The sequence below is a fragment of the Nesoenas mayeri genome, assembly GCF_963082525.1.
Source record: "Nesoenas mayeri genome assembly, chromosome: 2".
In the NCBI taxonomy this organism is placed as follows: Eukaryota; Metazoa; Chordata; class Aves; order Columbiformes; family Columbidae; genus Nesoenas; species Nesoenas mayeri.
Genome location: NC_137543.1, coordinates 9548406 through 9567526, shown reverse-complemented (window position 1 = coordinate 9567526; position 19121 = coordinate 9548406). Strand labels below are relative to the sequence as shown.

General features: G+C 43.4%; 1 protein-coding gene across 3 annotated transcripts in view; it reads right to left on the bottom strand.

The window, feature by feature from the left end:
• Window positions 1–14922: 14922 nt before the first annotated feature.
• ST3GAL1 (ST3 beta-galactoside alpha-2,3-sialyltransferase 1) overlaps window positions 14923–19121 on the bottom strand; it is a 78509-nt gene continuing 74310 nt past the window's right edge. For all 3 annotated transcript variants that reach the window (XM_080340363.1, XM_080340365.1, XM_080340364.1), the window contains one exon: window positions 14923–18428. In XM_080340363.1, the coding sequence (XP_080196489.1) occupies window positions 18328–18428 (101 nt within the window). In that variant the 3' untranslated portion in view covers window positions 14923–18327. The remainder of the gene's footprint in view (window positions 18429–19121) is intronic.

Genomic DNA, 19121 nt, shown 5'->3' with positions numbered 1-19121 from the left:
GGCACGTTCTATGGAGATTGATTTCTGTTGGTGCTGCAGAGCATAGAGCTTCACTTATTCTTTATTCTTCTGTTATCTGGGACCAAATTACTACTCTACCCCAAGCAAATGGCAAATTACTGACCTCTTTTATCTAGTGAGATCTCGCTCTCTTGCTTACTCCTTTCTTTTGTCTCCTTCATCCTACTTCATATAACTGACAGAGTTAATAAAAAATTGATAGCATTAAAATATTGTTCCCTCTTGTCTCACTAGGGAGCTAGGGCTTTTCAGGCAGCTTAAAAAATAGTACTATGAACCTAGGGCTGTTTTTGCAATAGGTAGCTTTAATTGGTGTTTAATTTAGGCTGGAAAGAGAAAGAGGAATTTCAGAATCAATGCTAGGAAGATAATAACATCATTGCCAGGTCAAAAGAGTTTATTCTCTCAAAAGTAACCATGAAATTTGCCCTGTGGAGTTCCAGATTTGTTGTTTATGGCTTTCTGTGGTCAGACTTTTTCAGTCTGCAGGAAGAATATGTCTGTCAATCCATCCTTCCTTTCCCAGGACCACTCCTTTAAACTCTGCCTGGGCTGGTGGCATCCAGCTGTGTGCTTTCAGCATCACCAGGAGTAAAGATTGCAGAATCGTTCCTGCCCTCATTTAATACTTCTATGCCTCTGGCTTTTACTTTGTTTGTGCTCAGGTCATGTTCACAGCCTACGTCTCTGCTGGAGGTGATGTGGGTGAGCGGAGGCTCTGCGGCAAAGACAGCCCTAACTGGGAAGATGAAAGGTAAGTTAAAGATAGCAGCTGTAGCACTTCTGCTGGGCAAAGAAGAATTAGATCTTGTAAAAGATGTTGTTACTGGTAGCAAGAAGAGTGGCTTATGAATATGCACAAGGTTTTGACACCCTGAACCTTTTTAACAGCCATTTTAAGAGCTGTATTTTGAGCACACACAGAGAAAAGCAGCCAAACACAGTGAAGAAATGAAACACAAAGAAATCAGAGTGATAGCGTGGGAAGGGGTACAGAGAGGTCAGCACATCCCTTGTACAGGAAGAATTGTATAAAAAGATAGTAATGTTTTGTATTGCCTTAATAACACTGTTTTATACATGTCCAAAGACCTCGTACTCAACTGATTTACCATTATAGTAAAGAGACAGGCCACATTGCTTCAGGTTACATGTGAGCAGGCAGAGTTGTTTACTTGCCCACATTCACATAGGTAGGAATGACAAAACTAAGAACAGTGCTGAGTCCTCCCCTACCAAAAGCATCTAGTCCAAAATTCACTGAACAACCAAATTCATTCACCTCCTTGCTCCTTTTCCAGTGGGTGAAATGACTGGTATAGGGCAGAGAGAAGATATATGGACCAGATAACCTCCAGAGGTCCCTCTGCTCCAAGTTTTTCTTTGGTTCTATGTGAATAGGAGGGAAAGAAAAGACAGCAGGAAACATTAAGAGAGTATACAAGGCTTAAACTCATACCAGGGTGCACATGGAGACACACGGCTGCAGAACAGCACTGAAGCTGGGAATGTGCCAGACTAGTCTGTGGGAGGGACTGGTCTGGACTGAATGGGATGATTTTTTTTAATATAGAAACATTTGAACTTTCCTTTCTATGTCTCAATGAATGTGGGGTGAATCTGCTTACAGTCAAAATGGCTACCACTCAAAAGTCCCAAAACGTTGAGAGAACAGGTGTATTCAATCCCCTTCCCAGTAGTTACTCATTAAATAAAGGTTAAAAAAAACAGGCAGGTATTGCAAGGGAGGAATAAATAGTTAAATAGGCAGGTGATAAACATCTGAGTTACTGATTAACTCCTGGCTTTTTTAAACCCAGCAGTTCTTAAGTTGGTTTACTAGGAGACCAAAACATAGAGCTGTGCCAAAACGGCCTCAACCCTGAATAACAAACATTATACTTTATCGCTCCTTGCAACACGTGCCCCTGGGCTGTGACAGTGAGGACAGCACTGCCCTCTATTGATAGGAATGATTCGGATAGGTTTCAACGTTAGAGAGTCAAAAAGGCAAGAGAAATCCAGGTAGGGCAGGACAGATTGAAGTATTACCTCCTCTTTAGTATTTTGACTGCCAGAAGCTGAGATGGAAAAGAAGGAACAATTGACTTACTCTGCGTGCACATGTTCAAGCACCTTCTCTGGGATATTCATTATGATGGGATGGTGGGGTAGCTGACCTTTTGGTCCAACACTGTTGCCAGGCTTATGGTCTCAGGGTAAAATCTGGGCTGAAAAGGAAAGGAGAGACCTACAGGACATTTCAGGAACAGTTGCTGAAATCAATGTAGTATTCTTGGCAGAATGGAAAACAGGCTGATGCTCATCTGTGAGTAAGATAAGGGTGATTTCCAGTGTCTTTGTCGGCTTCTTCCATGTAGAGCAGCTTGCCTGCCCTCCTGCATCCATCCAGCTCCACCCAGTCTGGAGTGTTGCCTCAAGCAATATCTCTCCCCCTCTGTTACTCTTGATGTTGACACTTGTTATTGCAGCCTGTTACTTGGTTAAACTGAGAACATGCCGGTTGCCATCTACAGGAAAGTCTGAGGAGTAAGGTGCAACAAACACTGCGATTTCTAATTTCAGCTGAGGTTCAGCTGAGGCACCTCAGAAGCTGGTTTTCCTGTATAATGGCTGACTGGAGCATCCTGAGCTCTTACAGTGATGTGAGGAAACCCCTAAAGATGTGTATTCTTGAAGAGGGACAGCTCTGCCCTGTGGTGCAGAGGGAGTCCTTCCAAAGTTTAATAACTATGTTTTAAACTAATATAACTTGTGCTTAAGCAAAGTTGCTCTGACAAGGAACTGATCCTGTAACACTGCAGTCTTTGCTGCACTCAGAGGTGGCAAACATGAAGAAATGAGCAGAAGCACTCAGCACCATCAATACAGATGGACACATGCTCGCTGGAGGAGCAGGATGCCCAGTGATAGTGGGAGCCAGGGGCCCAGCAAACTGGGAGTGGATGATAGACCATGGTGAGCTGAGCCAAGAAGGGTCCAGCTCTGTTTCAGGGGATAAAGGCTGCCCTGTAAATGGAGCCTGAAAGGATGAAAGTCTGGTTTGGGTTTTGTCTTCTACTCAATCTTTAATAATACCCCTTATTACTCAGCCAAAACCAACAACAGCCATTAAAAAATACCCACTCTTGTTCATTGCCATCAGCTTTCACAGAAAGCAAAAATGCCCATTTTCTGGGACCAGCTTATTCTGCTGCCTGACCTGCCTTTGCTATGCTCAGCTTTAATTTTTTTTTCTTTAACAATTTCACAGTAGGGCTCTATTTTCCAGATCTCAAACAAACAGCAGGGTGCACGCTGAACAATAGTGAAGAGTTTGGCAGCACACAGGTTCCTTGTCTGTGCCAGAAAAGCTTCTCTGATGGCCCCGAGTTCCTCTTTCCCCCTCTCTGCCAGTGGCTGACATCAGGGAAAGAGAAAATACAATTGAAAGCCATCAAGAGTAATGTCCTGTTTATTTTCCTGCTAACAGAATTATTTTCAGGACATCTCAGAAATCAGAAATGGCAATGAAAGAAAAGGGATGCAGGAAAATCAGAACAAGCACACATTGGGATTTCATTAGCTGTTAGTAGAGAAGAGACTAGAATCAGGACCAAAATGCAGGTCAGGGACAGGATAAATGAAGCTGTACATATGTCATGTGTCCTTGTTTACCCTTCTGGGAGAAGACCATAAAGCGCTGGAGAGGTTTCTGTGCCAGAAGCAGGACGACATAATCTGTTCATTATGTTTGTGACCATATTCCAGTTTAGTTATTGCTGGCCCCTATAGCTGCATGGGACCCATTCTAGAGCAGAACTAGCACGGGCATGAATTTACCAGGGAAAAAAAAAAAAAAAGGAGATTTGAGCTCCTCATGGGCAGTGGGTGCTGCTGTTTGCCCTTGTGTCAAACGATGAGGTTGTGCAGCTGCACAGCTTCTTTCTCACTGTTAGGGTGAAGTTATACAAAGTGGGAGAGCCACTCTGGCATCTCCTGGCTGCTGAAAGGTGCAGGTCTCACTACCTCACTTTCCACCTCTTCTCCTTCCCTGCCCATAGTTGCAGCTGTATTGTCCCTCTCTCCTGCACCAGCTCTGGCTGTGTGTGAATGCAAAGGGGAAAAAACAAGTATATGTGCTCTAGGCTTTACCAGCTTCTGTAAAAAGAATTTATTTTTTTTGTTCAGTAAGACTTCTGGGTTAAAACATTCATCTTTAACTCTTAACAGTGAAGATTCTGGACTGTTCTTATTTGGTAAAACTGCTCTGAGTTAAAACCTGCTTCTTTATCTCTTAAAAGGCAGGTTGTTAGGATGCTGAGCTTTCTTAAGAAGCACAGAGCAGCAGGACACACAGACTACCCAGCACAGGGTTAGTGAGGTGTGCTGTGTAACATGGTCTTCTTGTGTCAGCAGGGTCTTCTTGTCCAAATGCTGCCAGAGATGCTCAGTCCTTCTTCCAGGCTTTCAGTCATTCCTGGGGAGTTCAAGGGTTCTCTCTGTTTTGTGCAGGCCAGGAGAAATGAGGAGGGATGTGGCGTGATGAGGTGTGGCGTGAGGAAGATGGACCAGTCTGTATCCAGGCATGGTTTGCAAAGTGGAAATCAGAGGCTGAGTACGCTGCTTCTGACCATTTTGTCTCTGGACAACCTCTGCCCACTCCTGCCTGGAAGATGTGCCTCTTCTGGTAACCACCACCTCAGGGTAACAGGTTACGCTGTTTCCACTGCTCTAATTGCAACTCCCATCTCTGCAATTACAACTGCTGTAAGTGACGTGGATCAATAACAAACTGATGAGCAAGAGCTTTTCCTGAGGCTACTGCATTGAGCAGAGGATGAAGAACAGAGCAGGGGGCTTTCCAGCTTTCACTACCTCCTATCTAGCCAAGGCCAGTGACAACCCAAAATCAGGCATAAGCCTTCTCGCTGGGGTTCCTGCCTGCTCCCCTCTGAGCCTGGCAGCAACCCTGAAGGTCAGCCTGGCTGAGCTGACCATGCTGGTGATGATGGGGAAGAGAAGATACAGGGACAGGATGTTGGACCTGTCACCTCGTCCTAATGCCAGACTGATATAGGCCATGGATTTAATTGGGGGTGGGTTCATGAGCAGGATGAGGGATTTGATCTCTCTCTATTTCCTTTCCCCAGGCCAGTTCAGGGATGTCTTACCACAGCTAACTGTGCTATGAAATGAACAGACAGTTTTCCAAGAGAAGTAGTTCTTTCCATAGGAAAGAGTGAATGAAGCTGTGAAATTATATTTCTATCCTTTAATACATCATCAAGACCCACACTTCAACTAACCTTTTAACCTGGACAAGCTACATTACTAATCAGTGTATTGTGAACTCCCTTCCCTTACCCATTCCCATTTCGATAGGCACTGCATTTGTGGTATCTTTTTCCTTCTACATCTATTTTCCATCATAAATCATTTTCTATTGTTCCAGTTCAACCACCCAGTGGAAAAGCAAACATGGACAGGCTTTGATTTTCATCTCTCTTGTTAGTAAAGGAGAAATGCAAAACCTGGTCTCTGAGCCAAAGATAACAGTAGATGGCCAACATCTGCTCTACTGTGGGGAGGAAGGGTGATGGTGATGGTAAAGAACACAGAGAAGGCTCTACCTGTCCCTGGCAGAAATGGTCTTTCCCGCTGCTCAGGAGCACATTAGTGGGATTTGGGTTTGAGCTGCCTCAGGTTGGGCCTAAACTGGTAAATAAAACAAAGCACAGGCTGAAACCCTGTCCCACAGTTGTCCCTTCTGCTTAGCTTGCACATTTGCTGGCCTGGTTTTGGGGGCAACACCTGGTACATGGGGTTAAATGCAGGTGGCTGGGTGGATGAGAGCTGTGCTGTCTCACCGCAACAACAGTAGGAAGAAGCCCATGACTTCTGTTTGCTGTCATGGTCATCACCTGCAGTCCTAATCTAAACCCACTAAAGAGAACAGAAAGATCTCCTGGTGGCTTCAGTAGTCTCTGTGTCATGTCCTAAACTGAATTCAGGCCAACACGGGATCAGACCAACTTCACATAAGCAGCTTTAGGCTGATGTCAGTGGAGCTGGTGATACGAATTTTCAATAGCGGGGTTAACGTTGCAGGGTGAGGGCCTCCTGAAAGCCAAGTCTGCACAACTTATATCAGGTCTACAAATTTATAACCATGAGCATGACACAGCCCAGTCAAGGTAAGTTTTAGAAGTGTGGCCTGGGTAATAGTTAATGACTGACCTACACAGCAAGAATAAATTATTGTAGCATGAAATCTGTTGACCCCATGCTTAAAGCAGCCTTACTGTACTCTCCCTCCACAGATAAAGAATCTTTCAAAAGGGAATGGAACTTCATAAATCATTAATTTTTTTCCAAGGAAAATTTTCACTGTGCTCCAGTGCTTTTTGCTACATTATAAAAGCAGGTGCTTTTTATTTTTCTCCGACTTTCAAAATTCTTCCACTACTCCCAAATGTTTGAAAGGGGGTAAAAAAAGACTGGGACTATGTGTAGAAAAAAAAATCAAGCCTGAAGGATAGGTGGATATTTGATGTGTAAATACATGTATATGTCTATATGACTCTATATATATTAGGTGTAAGATAATTTTGAAAATTATCTTGTCATAAATGCCATTTCTTGGTTATTCTTGGTAATACAGTGGACATATTAAATACTTACCTAGCCTGTATATCTTGGGGATAGGAATTGTTTTTTTGTTCTGAGTCTAGAATGTCCTGGTAGTGAGGACAGACACTACAGTACTGAAGCTCCTGGATACTTCTGCTATGGCAACAAGGACTCACCATATCACTATCATTTTAGTGACAAGTCACGACCCCACTGCATGCCATTATGTGATATGATTTTTATGAACCTGTTGAGGTACAGTAAAAAGCCTGACTGGCAGACAGGTTTTTCTGGTTATTTTCTTCATGGCTACTGATTAGATCAAAACTCTCTGATAAGGCCCAGACTCTCCTGTGCTAAGCACTATATAGAGGTGTAACAAAAAACAAGCTCAAAGAGTTGAGGGGAAAGGATGCCAGGGTATGGACTGGTGTAAACTGATGTAGCTTTGACCTCTGGGAGATGGAGCTGATCTACATCCACTGAGAACTTGGCCAAATAATAACATGCTACCTTGAGCTCTGCACTAAGTGGGTTTGCAGAGCTGATGAGTTTGTTTTGTTTAGGGGGTCGGTTTAGGTGTGCTGTATTGCAAAGGAGAGGAGGGTCTGAAGGAGATTGTTACCAAAGGAACTGAGTGCCCGAGACACAAAGAGCTAAAGCTGTTCTGTACCAGCCATGAGGCAAACCCTCGCTGCTGAAAGCACAGTAACATTTCTGTCCTTCCTGTGAAACACAGCCTCTTCCAAAACAGCTGGATGCCAGGGAAACTTTGCTGATAGCTTTAAAGAAATCTTTCTGTCTTCTTTTCAAAAGTCCGCAATTTCAGCTGCTTTACCAGATCCAGTCCACTCCTGGGGAGTCACACTGTCCAGACATAACCCCTTCCTAGAAGCTTTGGCTGAAAGTGCTCTCTGAAGGTTTCTAATCCAAGTGGGAAGCTCCTGTGCTGGATTAGATCAGCGTGGCTTTGTCTAGCCAAGTCTCAGTGCCTTTCAAGGACAGAGGTCCCATTTCTTCTCTTGACTGACCTATTAACTTCTCACCCTCCAAACAAGAAAGACATTTTTCCTAATCATGGAATCATTTCAGCTGGAAGAGACCCTCAGGAGCACCGAGTTCAATCATAACTTAACCTAACTCTAGCACTCAACCATGTCCCTAAGAACCTCATCTAAACACCTTTTAAACACAGTACTTGGGGCATACAAGAGATACAGATTCAGGTGCTAAGCAGCACGGGAATGGTCAGTCAGTTGGAGAGAACTCGTCCTCAGCAGTGGAGGTGAGGCCGCCTCCAGGAGATGAACTGTTAGCAGTGCTGATGTAGCCACAGGGATGAAGAGTGTGTTATTCATGGGAAGGTGTCTTGAACTGGTGAATTGAGTCTTACTATGCTTTCCGTTAACATGAAGGAAGCATTGGCCCAAGAGCTTGGCCTTACTCTTTCAAATGAAGGTGAGCATGATCGTCACAATGCACCCCATCTGCTCCTAAATGCAGGTGACCTGAGGTGGGGTTATTCTCAGTAGTTATACACTCAGAAGGGAAAAGTCCAATTACAAACCTCAGCACATCCTTTCCCTACCTGCTCTGGGATTTTGCTACTCATGGGCTACGAGTAAATACAAGTTACCTCACCACTTAGAAAAACTGAAAGCTCAGCAAAGCAATAGTGACTATAGCATCTGTGAGCCAGGCTGGTGAACTTTGTCCCAGCATGTAATCCTGAAACACCCATGGTCAGTCATCGGGATCTGGTCAATGAGATGGGAGATACTGGGCTCGGTGAAGGACCTCACACACATCTTAGAGATGTACAAAGAATGAGAATCACAAATAAAAACTCTTCAGCTCAAAATGATGAGGGGACTATGGAGGTATTCATCAGAACAAGGGAAGTGGAACAATTGTTCACTGTACTGATATTATAATATTGAAAACCCAGGGGCCTAATGAAGTGTTAGGCTAGGAAATTTAAAACCGGAGGCAGTAGCTGTTCGAATAACACAATTTTAAACTGGGGCTCTTACTGCCACAGGCCCCGGGAAGAGTCCGGCATCTCCACACGAGGTATGTCTTTCCCACACGTGCTGAATGTGCTGCAGCAGGTCACCCTGTTTTGTGAGTTTCTCTGGCTTAGCACAAGCATCTCCTCCCACAAGGTGGGTGGGAGGCAGCTCTGCATCCATGTGGGGGGACGATGGGCAATGCCAGTGCCAATGCCCCAGCCAGCATTGTCCCCTGGAGAACTTGGGATGGGCGTGCTTTCCTCTGCAGCAGACAGGCAATGGGACTTGGTGTTGTCACCCAGCAGAGTCATCCCAGAGTACAAACCAGGAACCAGGACCCTGTGGTCCCTGCCCAAAGCTCTGCCAAGTGGACCCCTCTGTTCCTCTCTGCCTTGGCTGTGGAGCACTGCTGAGGCACGAGCACATGCTCTGCTGGCAGGCAGCAGCCAAATAAGGCTTCTGCTTTCATTGAACCCAGCTAATTAGTTCGCAGCATTGATTGCTTTTTACAATATATTTGCCCCTCATTTACCATCTGGGTGCTACAACTGAGAACAAACAAATGCAAAACTACACAAGTTGATTACATTGGTAGCACAACATACAAGTCCTGTTAGAAACAACTGAGTTGCCTTTATGATCCACAAAGGGCATTTTCGTCTGCTATAACTAAAGCCTTTTACAACCCCAACTAAAAAGATTTGAGCATTACCACACAGCTAGGGGTCCCGAAGATTTGTCTCTGGTCAGGGAATTAAGTTTCAAAGGAAGAATAACTTTTTTTTTTAAAAAAATTTCAGTTATGAGCATTTCTAAAGGGTCAGTGCAGAAGACAACACACACATAGCTGAGAGTGTCACCCCGTTTCAAAGCAGGAAAGGAAAACTGCTTGGCTGACAACACTGGTGTAAACTCTCAGGATATGAAGCTTTGCAGCACTTCTCCTATCTCATGCTTCCCCATGCCTTTCATGGCCAGCGGGCTCCTGCATTTAGTTCTAATCCAGAGGCCAAAATACATAGATTTAGCAAATAAATCCCAAGCCTTATAGCTATGAAGATGTAGTAGTGTCAGGAGGTAACGAGGTCTAAGCTGTTGATGAGACACACAGTAGTGTAAGAGAGCTACGTGCTCCAGAAGCCACAATATAACTCATGGGAACAGGAAAACAGCACGCTCTAGTGGGGAAATTATTAAGATCTGTTAGAAAACAAATCACTGCACAGAGTGCTCTATGTGAAAGTAGCTGTTGCTTCATATCTCTATCCAGTGTTTCACCTCCCTTCCTTGTGCATCTCCAGTCATACCCATTAGCCCAGGGATGGGGATGATACCTTTGAGGCTGTTCCACCTACCGTCATCCCACTTGAGCTGATTTATTTTTCAGGAGCCAGAACTGGGTCCTCTCCTCCTGGCTTGCTGAGTGTGTTTAGCACATCACATGTATACTCGTGACAAGGCATCAGGACCACTTATAGCAGGGCAAGGAGGACAGTCAGGTCAGTGATGCTGATGGCAAGGTGCCCCATTAGCAACGTAATTAGACAGTTCCTTCTCTCTCTCCCTTTCACCATCAGCCAGTGAAAAACTCCATCTCCATTAAGAAGAAGAACTCATTACTAAACAGAGACACTAATCAGATATTAGTTGTAACCATTAATGAAAAAGCTAATGAGGTGCTGAGATCCCCAGTGCTGACTGAAATGAGTTAATCACATCTCACTGCTCAAAGACCCATTAATCAGCGTACGTGTTTCCCATTCCTTTGCTTATTACAGGAAATAAAAACATTGTTCCAGCTTCATTTACTTGTGTTTGCTGGATCTCTCTGCTAAACTGCAAAGTCATGTAGCTATGGGCCAGTGTCGTGGTTTAACCCCAGCTGGCAACTAAGCACCATGCAGCCACTCGTTCATTCCCCTGGTGGGACGGGGGAGAAAACCAGAGGATAAAAGTGAGAAAATTTGCAGGTTGGGTTAAAGACAGTTTAATAGGTAAAGCAAAAGCCATGCATGCAATCAAAGCAAAACAAGGAATTTGTTCACTACTTCCCATCAGCAAGCGGGTGTTCAGCCATCTCCAGGACAGCCAGGCTCCATCACATGTAATGTTTACTTGAGAAGACAAACAACATCACTCCAAATGTTCCCCCTTCCTTCTTCCCAAAGCTTTATTTGCTGAGCATGATGTTACATGGTATGGAATATCCCTTTGATCAGTTGGGGTCAAGTGTCCCAGCTGTGTCCCCTCCTAACTTCTTCTGCACCCCCAGCCTACTCGTGGGTGAGGTGGTGTGACAAGCAGAGGCCTGGATGGTGTGTAAGCTCTGCTGAGCAATAACAAAAACATTGCTGTGTTATCAACACCATTTGCAACACAAACCCCAAACATAGCCACATATTAGCTATACGCAGAAAATTAACTCTGTCCCAGCCAAAACCTGCGAAGTCAGACTTGGAACCAGTAACAAGCAACAAAGTTCTCTTAGCCCCTCAAGAAGACACCACAGAGGACTATTACTTGTGGCATGGCACACACCTTCAGGGAAGGAAGCGCTGTGGTGATCCAGGGAGGGAAGCAAACACTATGTGCACAGCCACATCAAACAGTGATTTCTCATTGCCTCTGGCTGTTGGTTTAAAATATTATTCCAGCTTCTACAGTGACAAGAACTGAACTGTCCCCACTGCCCTGGTTGCACTACTCCTGAAGAAACTCCTAGGTTTTTCTGTTTGGATCATGTCATTCCTGCTAGTGGTGGGTTGTAATCTCACCTGATTGCTAAAGCGTTGTTGATATTGCCTGCTCCCAGATGTCAGGAAAGGTCTTAGCACCTCTTGAATCCATGGATTTCTTTAAGTCTCTGGTTTATTTCAGTCTCACTGGAATGGAGTTAATTTCATAGCAGTCCATAGGATGCTGTGGTTTGGATTGATGGCTAAAACATTGCTGACAACACACCAGATTTCTGGCTGTTGCTGGACAGTGTCTGCACAGTGTCAAAGCCTTCTCTGTTTCTCACTTTGCCCCCATCCAGCAACTAGGCTGGGGTAGGCAAGAATTTGGGAGGGGACACAGATGGGACAACTGACCTGAATTAGCAGATGGATATTCCTTCCCATGTAATGTAACCTTGGCAATAAACTGGGATGGAAGAAGAAGGAGATGTAGGGCTGCATTCCAAGGTGGCTGTTACTCAGTCACTAGTTGGACCTTTGTCTGCTGGTGGGAGGTGGGGCATGATTGATTGCCTTTACATAGCTCCTTTTTTCTTCTTCCTTTACTGATTGAACTTATCTTGACCCACAAGTTTTCTTGCTTTTGCTCTTCCTAATCACTCCCACATCCCACTTGGCTGAGGGGGAGGGAGGGAATCACTTCATGGCTGTGTAGCTGCTGGCTCACAACCCACAACAACGTTAATTGCCCCAAAGCATCACCAGCCTGATTCACTCCTGGCCCACCTACTTTGGCAGACCAAATAAATAGTTAAAAAACTACTTCATTTCTAAACGTTTTCTAGAAGCTCAATCCACTTTATTTTTATTTGGCCATTTTTGATCTTTACTTCTATTATTTATTTTATTTTTATTTTATTTCCTTATCTACCTATTCAAATTGACCCCTCAAAGGACAGAGCCTGTCAGCTTGCAGAACTTCTCTCTTCTCTCCACCGCCAATAATTTGTTGTGCCCATTGATGAACTGTTGGTCACCAGTCACTCCCATGACTGCCTGTGATTCCACCAGAAACTGAGGCTTCTGATGAGGCAAAAGCTCTATGCCTCGTCAGCATCCTGGGGAGCTTGCCCAAATATACCTACCCTCTGAGTGTGAGGATGTGTTACATAAAATCCTCCTACATTCAAAGGAGAAATAGGAGTGAAAATCACTCTTTCCATTATTTTCTATCATATGATAACTACTTAATCATGTGCACAGGCTACACATGATGTGGGTGCAAAATGGAAATGTTTCGAATCACAGCTCAAGTATGGCCAGTCCATTCAAACACCCAGTCCCAGACTGCAGGTTTGGGGCAGGGCTGTGCGAGCAATGTGCAGCTCCTCTGGATGGTGACAGGTCTTTGGGTCTAGCCCCAGAGAAGCAAGGAGGGGAACACAAAAATCCATATGGGCAGACCCTGCCATAAAGGGGCTCCATGATGGAACACTTGATTTGGAGACTTGCTTGGGGTATCCTTGGAAGAACATCATGGTGCTGCAGGATGCAGTGTTAGTGGCATAGACCAGGATGCTTTTCTTACTGACTTTTTGTCTGGGTGGACAGGGAGGCAGCTGGTAATTGCTGTGTAACTCTGGCCTCTCTGATTATTTGGCAAAAGTAACTATTCTGGAAAACGTCCTGTCTTAGCAGGAGTGTGTCACAGATCAGACCAAATTCCCATATGGATCTATTTGTATTCTGCCAAAGAAACTAAGAAATAAAGCAACATGCTACATTCTGTGTAGGAGAAAATTAAAGTGAAAACACAGAGATTTACCCTTGCATAAAAGTACCTAACCTTGGAGAACTTTTCACGGTGTGAACAACATTTTATTTCATATTGCCTGAAGACAACAAAATGTTACAAGATCTGAAAGTCTGTAGGAAAGACAAGTGAAAACAGAAATTTTAAACATGGCAAGGGACTCCCCTTGCCTTTTCATTTGTTGGGTTTAGTTGCTATCCTGAACGTAAGCCACCAAAGGAATCCATGCCATGAACAGGAGCCATATTGTTCCCCTGTGGGTACTTTCTTTCTTCATTTGATGGTACAAACAAAGTCCTTTGTCCAATTCCTGTGGTCGGTCCATCTGTCTGGATGTTGCTGTTGTCACTGCTGCATGTCTTACTGGTCCCAGGGGGTCTTTAGACTGTGTTTTTTATTCAAACTAATTTCCCGACAAAATCATTTCAGACCTGGAAGCTGCGTTTAGTGCATTTCTCCTGAGTGGAAATGAAGCCAAATGAAAAATTATTTTCAAGAGCAACCTGTTCCCCAGTGTTACTTTGCTTTGCTGAGGATGACAGAGGAGCAAATGCTTTGCATCTCCTCTGCACAGTGACAAGCATGAAACTACAGAGCCACTGTGAAGGACAGTCCCATTCCATAGCCATCCCAGGTTAGCACCCCTGTTTTCCCTGTTTGGAACAATTCTGTGACCAGCTTGATTATAGAAACTTTGGGCAGAAAACAGGGTTGGGGACCTGAAGTGACTGGGATAGCTCCTCAGACATCTGCACCTCTACTTCCCACCCATTTACAACAAGTGCAATATTGACCACACTGTATCCATTAGGGGTAATTAATATCTCGCTGTTGCAGCTTGTTTAGAACCTGGATTGAAAAGCAAAGTATGAAGTAACTCCTGAGAGCTTGGTCCCCTGAAGGTCTCACTGCAGAGCAGCTCTTACTGTGACCATCAGACCATTGCCTATATCTGAACAGGAGCTTCCTGAGCTGCCCTGTGATGACTTCTTGAGCTCCCACCACTAAGCAATGAGGCTGATTAAATTTTAGTGGGAAATTTGCATCATTGCTAGTCTCTGTACCTCATTCCCTTAAACAACAGATAGAAATGGCACATAAGGAAACTGAGCAGCTTACGAGGTCCACAAGAAATAGCTAAGGTGGAGTCTCCCCAAGTAAAACCATGGTCACGCAGATGAGGTGGTGTGGCTTGCTGAAGGGACACCTGCTGACACCAGCTCCCACTGAGGGCTGTGCTTGTAACATCAGAGATGTCCATCTACTAGATTGGGTTGTCCTAATGGACAGCCTAGGCCATCCATGACTAAAGTGCTCGTGTGACCATAGCAGCTAAATTCGGCTCTTGAAATAGGGACCTAGGATGGATCCTTAGCATCTCTCCTGTGATAGGAGCCAGGTCTGTAAGACCCAGAGAACAGTTGTGTTGAATGTCTTCTCAAGTCACTGATTTCTGAGTCTGCCACATTTCCCTTATGTATCACCTAAATACAGCATAGATCCATCAGGAGATGGCAGGCATGTAAAGTTTGTTTCTTCTCCAGAGAGGCCTACAGCTGCCATAAGTGAAGCAGTGTGATGTCCATGACCACAAGCTTTCCAGCAGTCTGAAGCACACATTCCTCTGCTGGTATCACCCGAGGGATGGATGAGAGGGCAGTGGAATAAGGCTTGATTACAATGCTATATGACAGAGAAGGCTCTAGGAGCTAAAAGAAATATCGTGGGAAGAAGTGTGCACACGGAGAAACACCTTTAATTTGATTACAATAAAAAATTTATTTTGATTCATATCATACTGAAAAATTAAATAAATAAAAGGTCAAAGAATGATTGAGACTCCCCACCATCAGAGAAAAAAATTATTATCATAGTCAGTCATGTAGTCAAAGAAAAATAGGAACAAAATCTGGTCATGGGAGAGAAAAAAGTGCTCAAGAGATTTGGCTTTGGTAAAAAACATAACACACACTCAAGGAGTGCTTCAGAGACTTTGAAGTGGTGCCATATACAGTTCAAGAGTTCGAAGCCTTGACATGTTGCTATATGTTTTCCTTTGTTGTTCCTTCGAATAAAACAAACCCATTAAGTTTCTAGCAGGAACACAGTCTTCAACATTGACGGTGGGAATTAATTCTTCCCTCAACATCATGTGTTGGTATCTCCTTATCCTGAAGGCATTTGAGCGAGCAGCAAAATTGTGGAGAAACTGAGATAAAGATCTAATACAACAGTCATTTGCCTAAAGGACTCTAGAAAATGTTCCTCTGGAATAGAAATGTGATAGCACAGACTATCACTCATCCTACAGCTGAAGAGGACCACTCTGCTCTTCTCATGCTCTGAAAAATGGACACCAGTGGTACACAGTTACTGCTTGCTGTCAGCAAGAAAATGAGACGGGATTTGCAACTTGTTCCATGATGAAGACACTAAATCTATCCATGACAGTATAAGCCACAATGTTTCATATCTGCTGTCAGAAGCAGAATATTCAGTGGAAAATGGGAAATTTAATTTCGACAACCAAAGGAAACTTGCAGAACAACATGGGCTAGAAGATAGCTGATATTTTTTTGCCACTTTCTTTGAGCCCAACTGACACATGATAAAAAGAAATTCAATGGGATTTGGGTACCAAACCACCATGAGTTTTCTTCCAAGTGATGACAGAAGAATGACTGAAAGAGCAACTAAGTGTTTCTAAATTAACGAGAAAAAAAAAATAAAATATTTGAAGCTTATGATCAAAGAAGTATCTCCAAAACCCAGCCACAGCATGAAGAAAGCATTGGGATCTTCCATAGAGTCTTTTTTTGCCTCTTACAGTTGCTTTGCTTGTATTACTGTGATATCTCACCAGAACCACATTGATTAACAAAAGTTGAAACAATAAGAATGCTTCAAACAAACGAGCATGGTTCAGGTAGAAATGTTTCATTCTTTTACAAAGGACACGTAGAAGACAGTAAGGCCATTGAATTTGCTGTGCCTGTGATATCCAGGTGAGTTCTGCTGGCCACCTTGCTCAGAAAGGGCTTCTTGACATGAGAGAGGATCATGAACAGGTCTAAGTATGATGATTTAAAAGTTCTGCCCTTTCCATATTGCTAAACTGAAGGGTCACGTGTACAGCAAAGGGAGCTCAGTTCCCCACACAGATGTTTGGCATCCTCCTCTCTTTATACACTGTGAGTCCAGTAACACCCATGCAGGTAAAGCAGTTCATGTTGGTGAATAGTACTGTGGCCCAAAATATCACCTGACCGTGCCTCTTTTGCCATGAATTGCTGCCTTAGAGGGGAGTTCACAGTTAATAACTGGCACGGAAAGACAAGGGGATAAATTTTGGACTGAAGCACATCACTGAGCGAAGGGCGAGGCTTTTGCTCAGCTCAAATACTCATCAGCTTGGATTTGCTGCCACAACTGGTGCAAGAAAGACGAATCATTTAGGTGATGATTTCAAAATTGCCACAAACCTCAATCATCATGATCTGTTAAAAATGAAATAGGACATTTTTTCAAAACTTGATCTGAAGTCCCTTGAGGTCTGTGGCAAGAACTCCATTGGCTTCACCAGAGCTCAAAATGGGACAATAATCCATTAATCTTATTTTCATGATATCAGGAAGAAAAATAAAACTGTTCTCCATTCTTCAGCACCTGAACATTGTTCTTGGATTCATACTTATCTGTCCTTGCAGATTAAATGTGCTAATTCCAGCAAAAATCTGTGGATATAAAATCTTCACTGTAACTTCCCTCCTCTCACTGCCTAGAGGTACTGACATAATACTCCCATTCCTCCAGAGATGCACATAATTTTGAAGTCTGGCTTACACTGTAGGATCAGCTTGCTAGATTGTGTCCTTGTAGATGCTGCTACAGGGCAAAATATTCCTTTTGTATGACTAGCTAATATCTAACTCATAATAGTTTTTCAATTTCAAATAAAGACTTTGCAAAGAGTTACCATTTTCTAAATTTGTAAAAAAATAAGAGGAAACGTTTCCTTGGAACTTTTGGATATTTTCCCATAAAAAAGGTAAAAGTTACCTTTAAAAATTAGTATTGTTTGTGTTTGCTGAAATACAATATAGGAGCTGTTATTATTGGTTTTGACTACAAAAGTATACCACATGGAGGCTACACTTTGGTTAATTTTTCCCCCTTTTATAAAAAAGTTTAATTTAGGGTTTGTCATCTTTAAAAAAAAATCACGTCTGTTGCACAAATATAAAGGCACATATAAATGACTGAAAGAAAAAAGTCCACTTTGCAACCTTAAACTGATTAAATGAAAATAAACATTCCAGAGTATTTTCCACCAAAAAGAAAAAAATAATATAAAACCAAACAAGACAAACAAACAAGTGGCTAAAAAGGCCATTTTTTTGCTGGAGTTTTCAGTATTGTTTTCTCTCTCATTATGGCTGTATAGGAAGCAATATTAAGTAATATACGACCAGAGATGATTTGATACATATTTTCTAGACACTATCAATGCGGAATGAAGCAATGGCTGAAAAATGTACTACTCCAGGCAACTTCATCATGTTTTTGCTTAATACAGCATGAAACCAGAAATAATAAACGAAATAGAAGAGACAGTTCAAAAAGATCAACAGCAGAAGTGAATTCATTTCTTTGAGGTAATCCTTACTATGGTGTTCAGAGCTGCCCTAGCTGATCTTAAGTCCCAGAAGTTGTTTTGACTCCTCTTCAAGGATCTCCTGCCTTATTTGAGGAAAGAACAGACACACAAACAGCAGTTCCTGTGCCCAGCTTTCCCCTAATAGCAATAGGCAGATCGTTCATCAGTAATTCAGAAATTAAGCCATAGAGCCAAAGCAGAGATTCATTTATTCCCACAACTGATTGGTAGATCCCAGGTGTCTGGAGATTGGAAATCACGTGCAGTGTGGAAGCTGGTCCTTGGCCGAGCTCCCTGCGGTGACCATTGCAGCAGTGAGATGCTCCGAATCCACCGCAGATTCACACGTTCAAACCTGGCTGGTGCCCAGATCTTCTTCATTGGGCTTCGTTCTGCCGCATGTTGGAAACCGCAGCCCCCACTTCTCTCTGTGGTCAGGGTCATCTGCCCTTGAAAAAATTGATTTTTTCAATGGAGGCAAGAGTCAAAGTTACATTGAACTCAAAATCCCCATCATGGACACCTGTCTTCCGGAAAGCCCCAGCTGAACCATTGTTTTCCCAGTAATGATGCCAGTGCCCTCTGCTGTCTGCTCCAAAACCATATACATTCACCTAGGAAGTAAGAGAGAAATAGTGTTATAGCCTGGAAAGCAACTGGTCTTCATCTGAAATGTTGAAGAATCCCTCTTGATTCTCCTATAGGCAGCAGGACCTCGGTGGTGTCCCAAGCTATTCTGCTGCATGGCATGATGCAACCACAGAATAATGGCCCAAGGCCTCCTCAAGAGACACTACATCCCAAGCTATTCTGAGAACACCCCATACCTGAACCCAGACAGAAAAAGAAATTTCTATACATGAATTCTCATTTGGCAATTATGAAAAACACATTCCTGTCCCCTAAGCATGATGCTTGACCTCAGGAGGTCAGTGGTTTGCGATGGAAATCTCTTCTTTAGCTGATTAGGGCCACAAAGACTGGAAAAATTTTGGTTTTGCTTCTAGTCTTTCAAATGATGACCCATGCCAATCCTCACTTACAAGCTTAATTATAGGACATTTGCAGTCACTTCAGAGTCAGATCGACCTTATGTTCTTTGTGTGTATACTCCTATGGCCTTTCCCAATAGTTCATTTGCCAATGGCTATGTCTGTCTGCTCTGGTTGTAAAAGTCCAAACATAACAGTTGACTTATTTAAACTGAGAGTGGCCATATGGCTGGTTTTGAATGGGTTATAGCCCACGAAACAAGTGTCCTAACCCACCCACACCATGATCAACCAAAATATGAGGTTGTTTTAAAC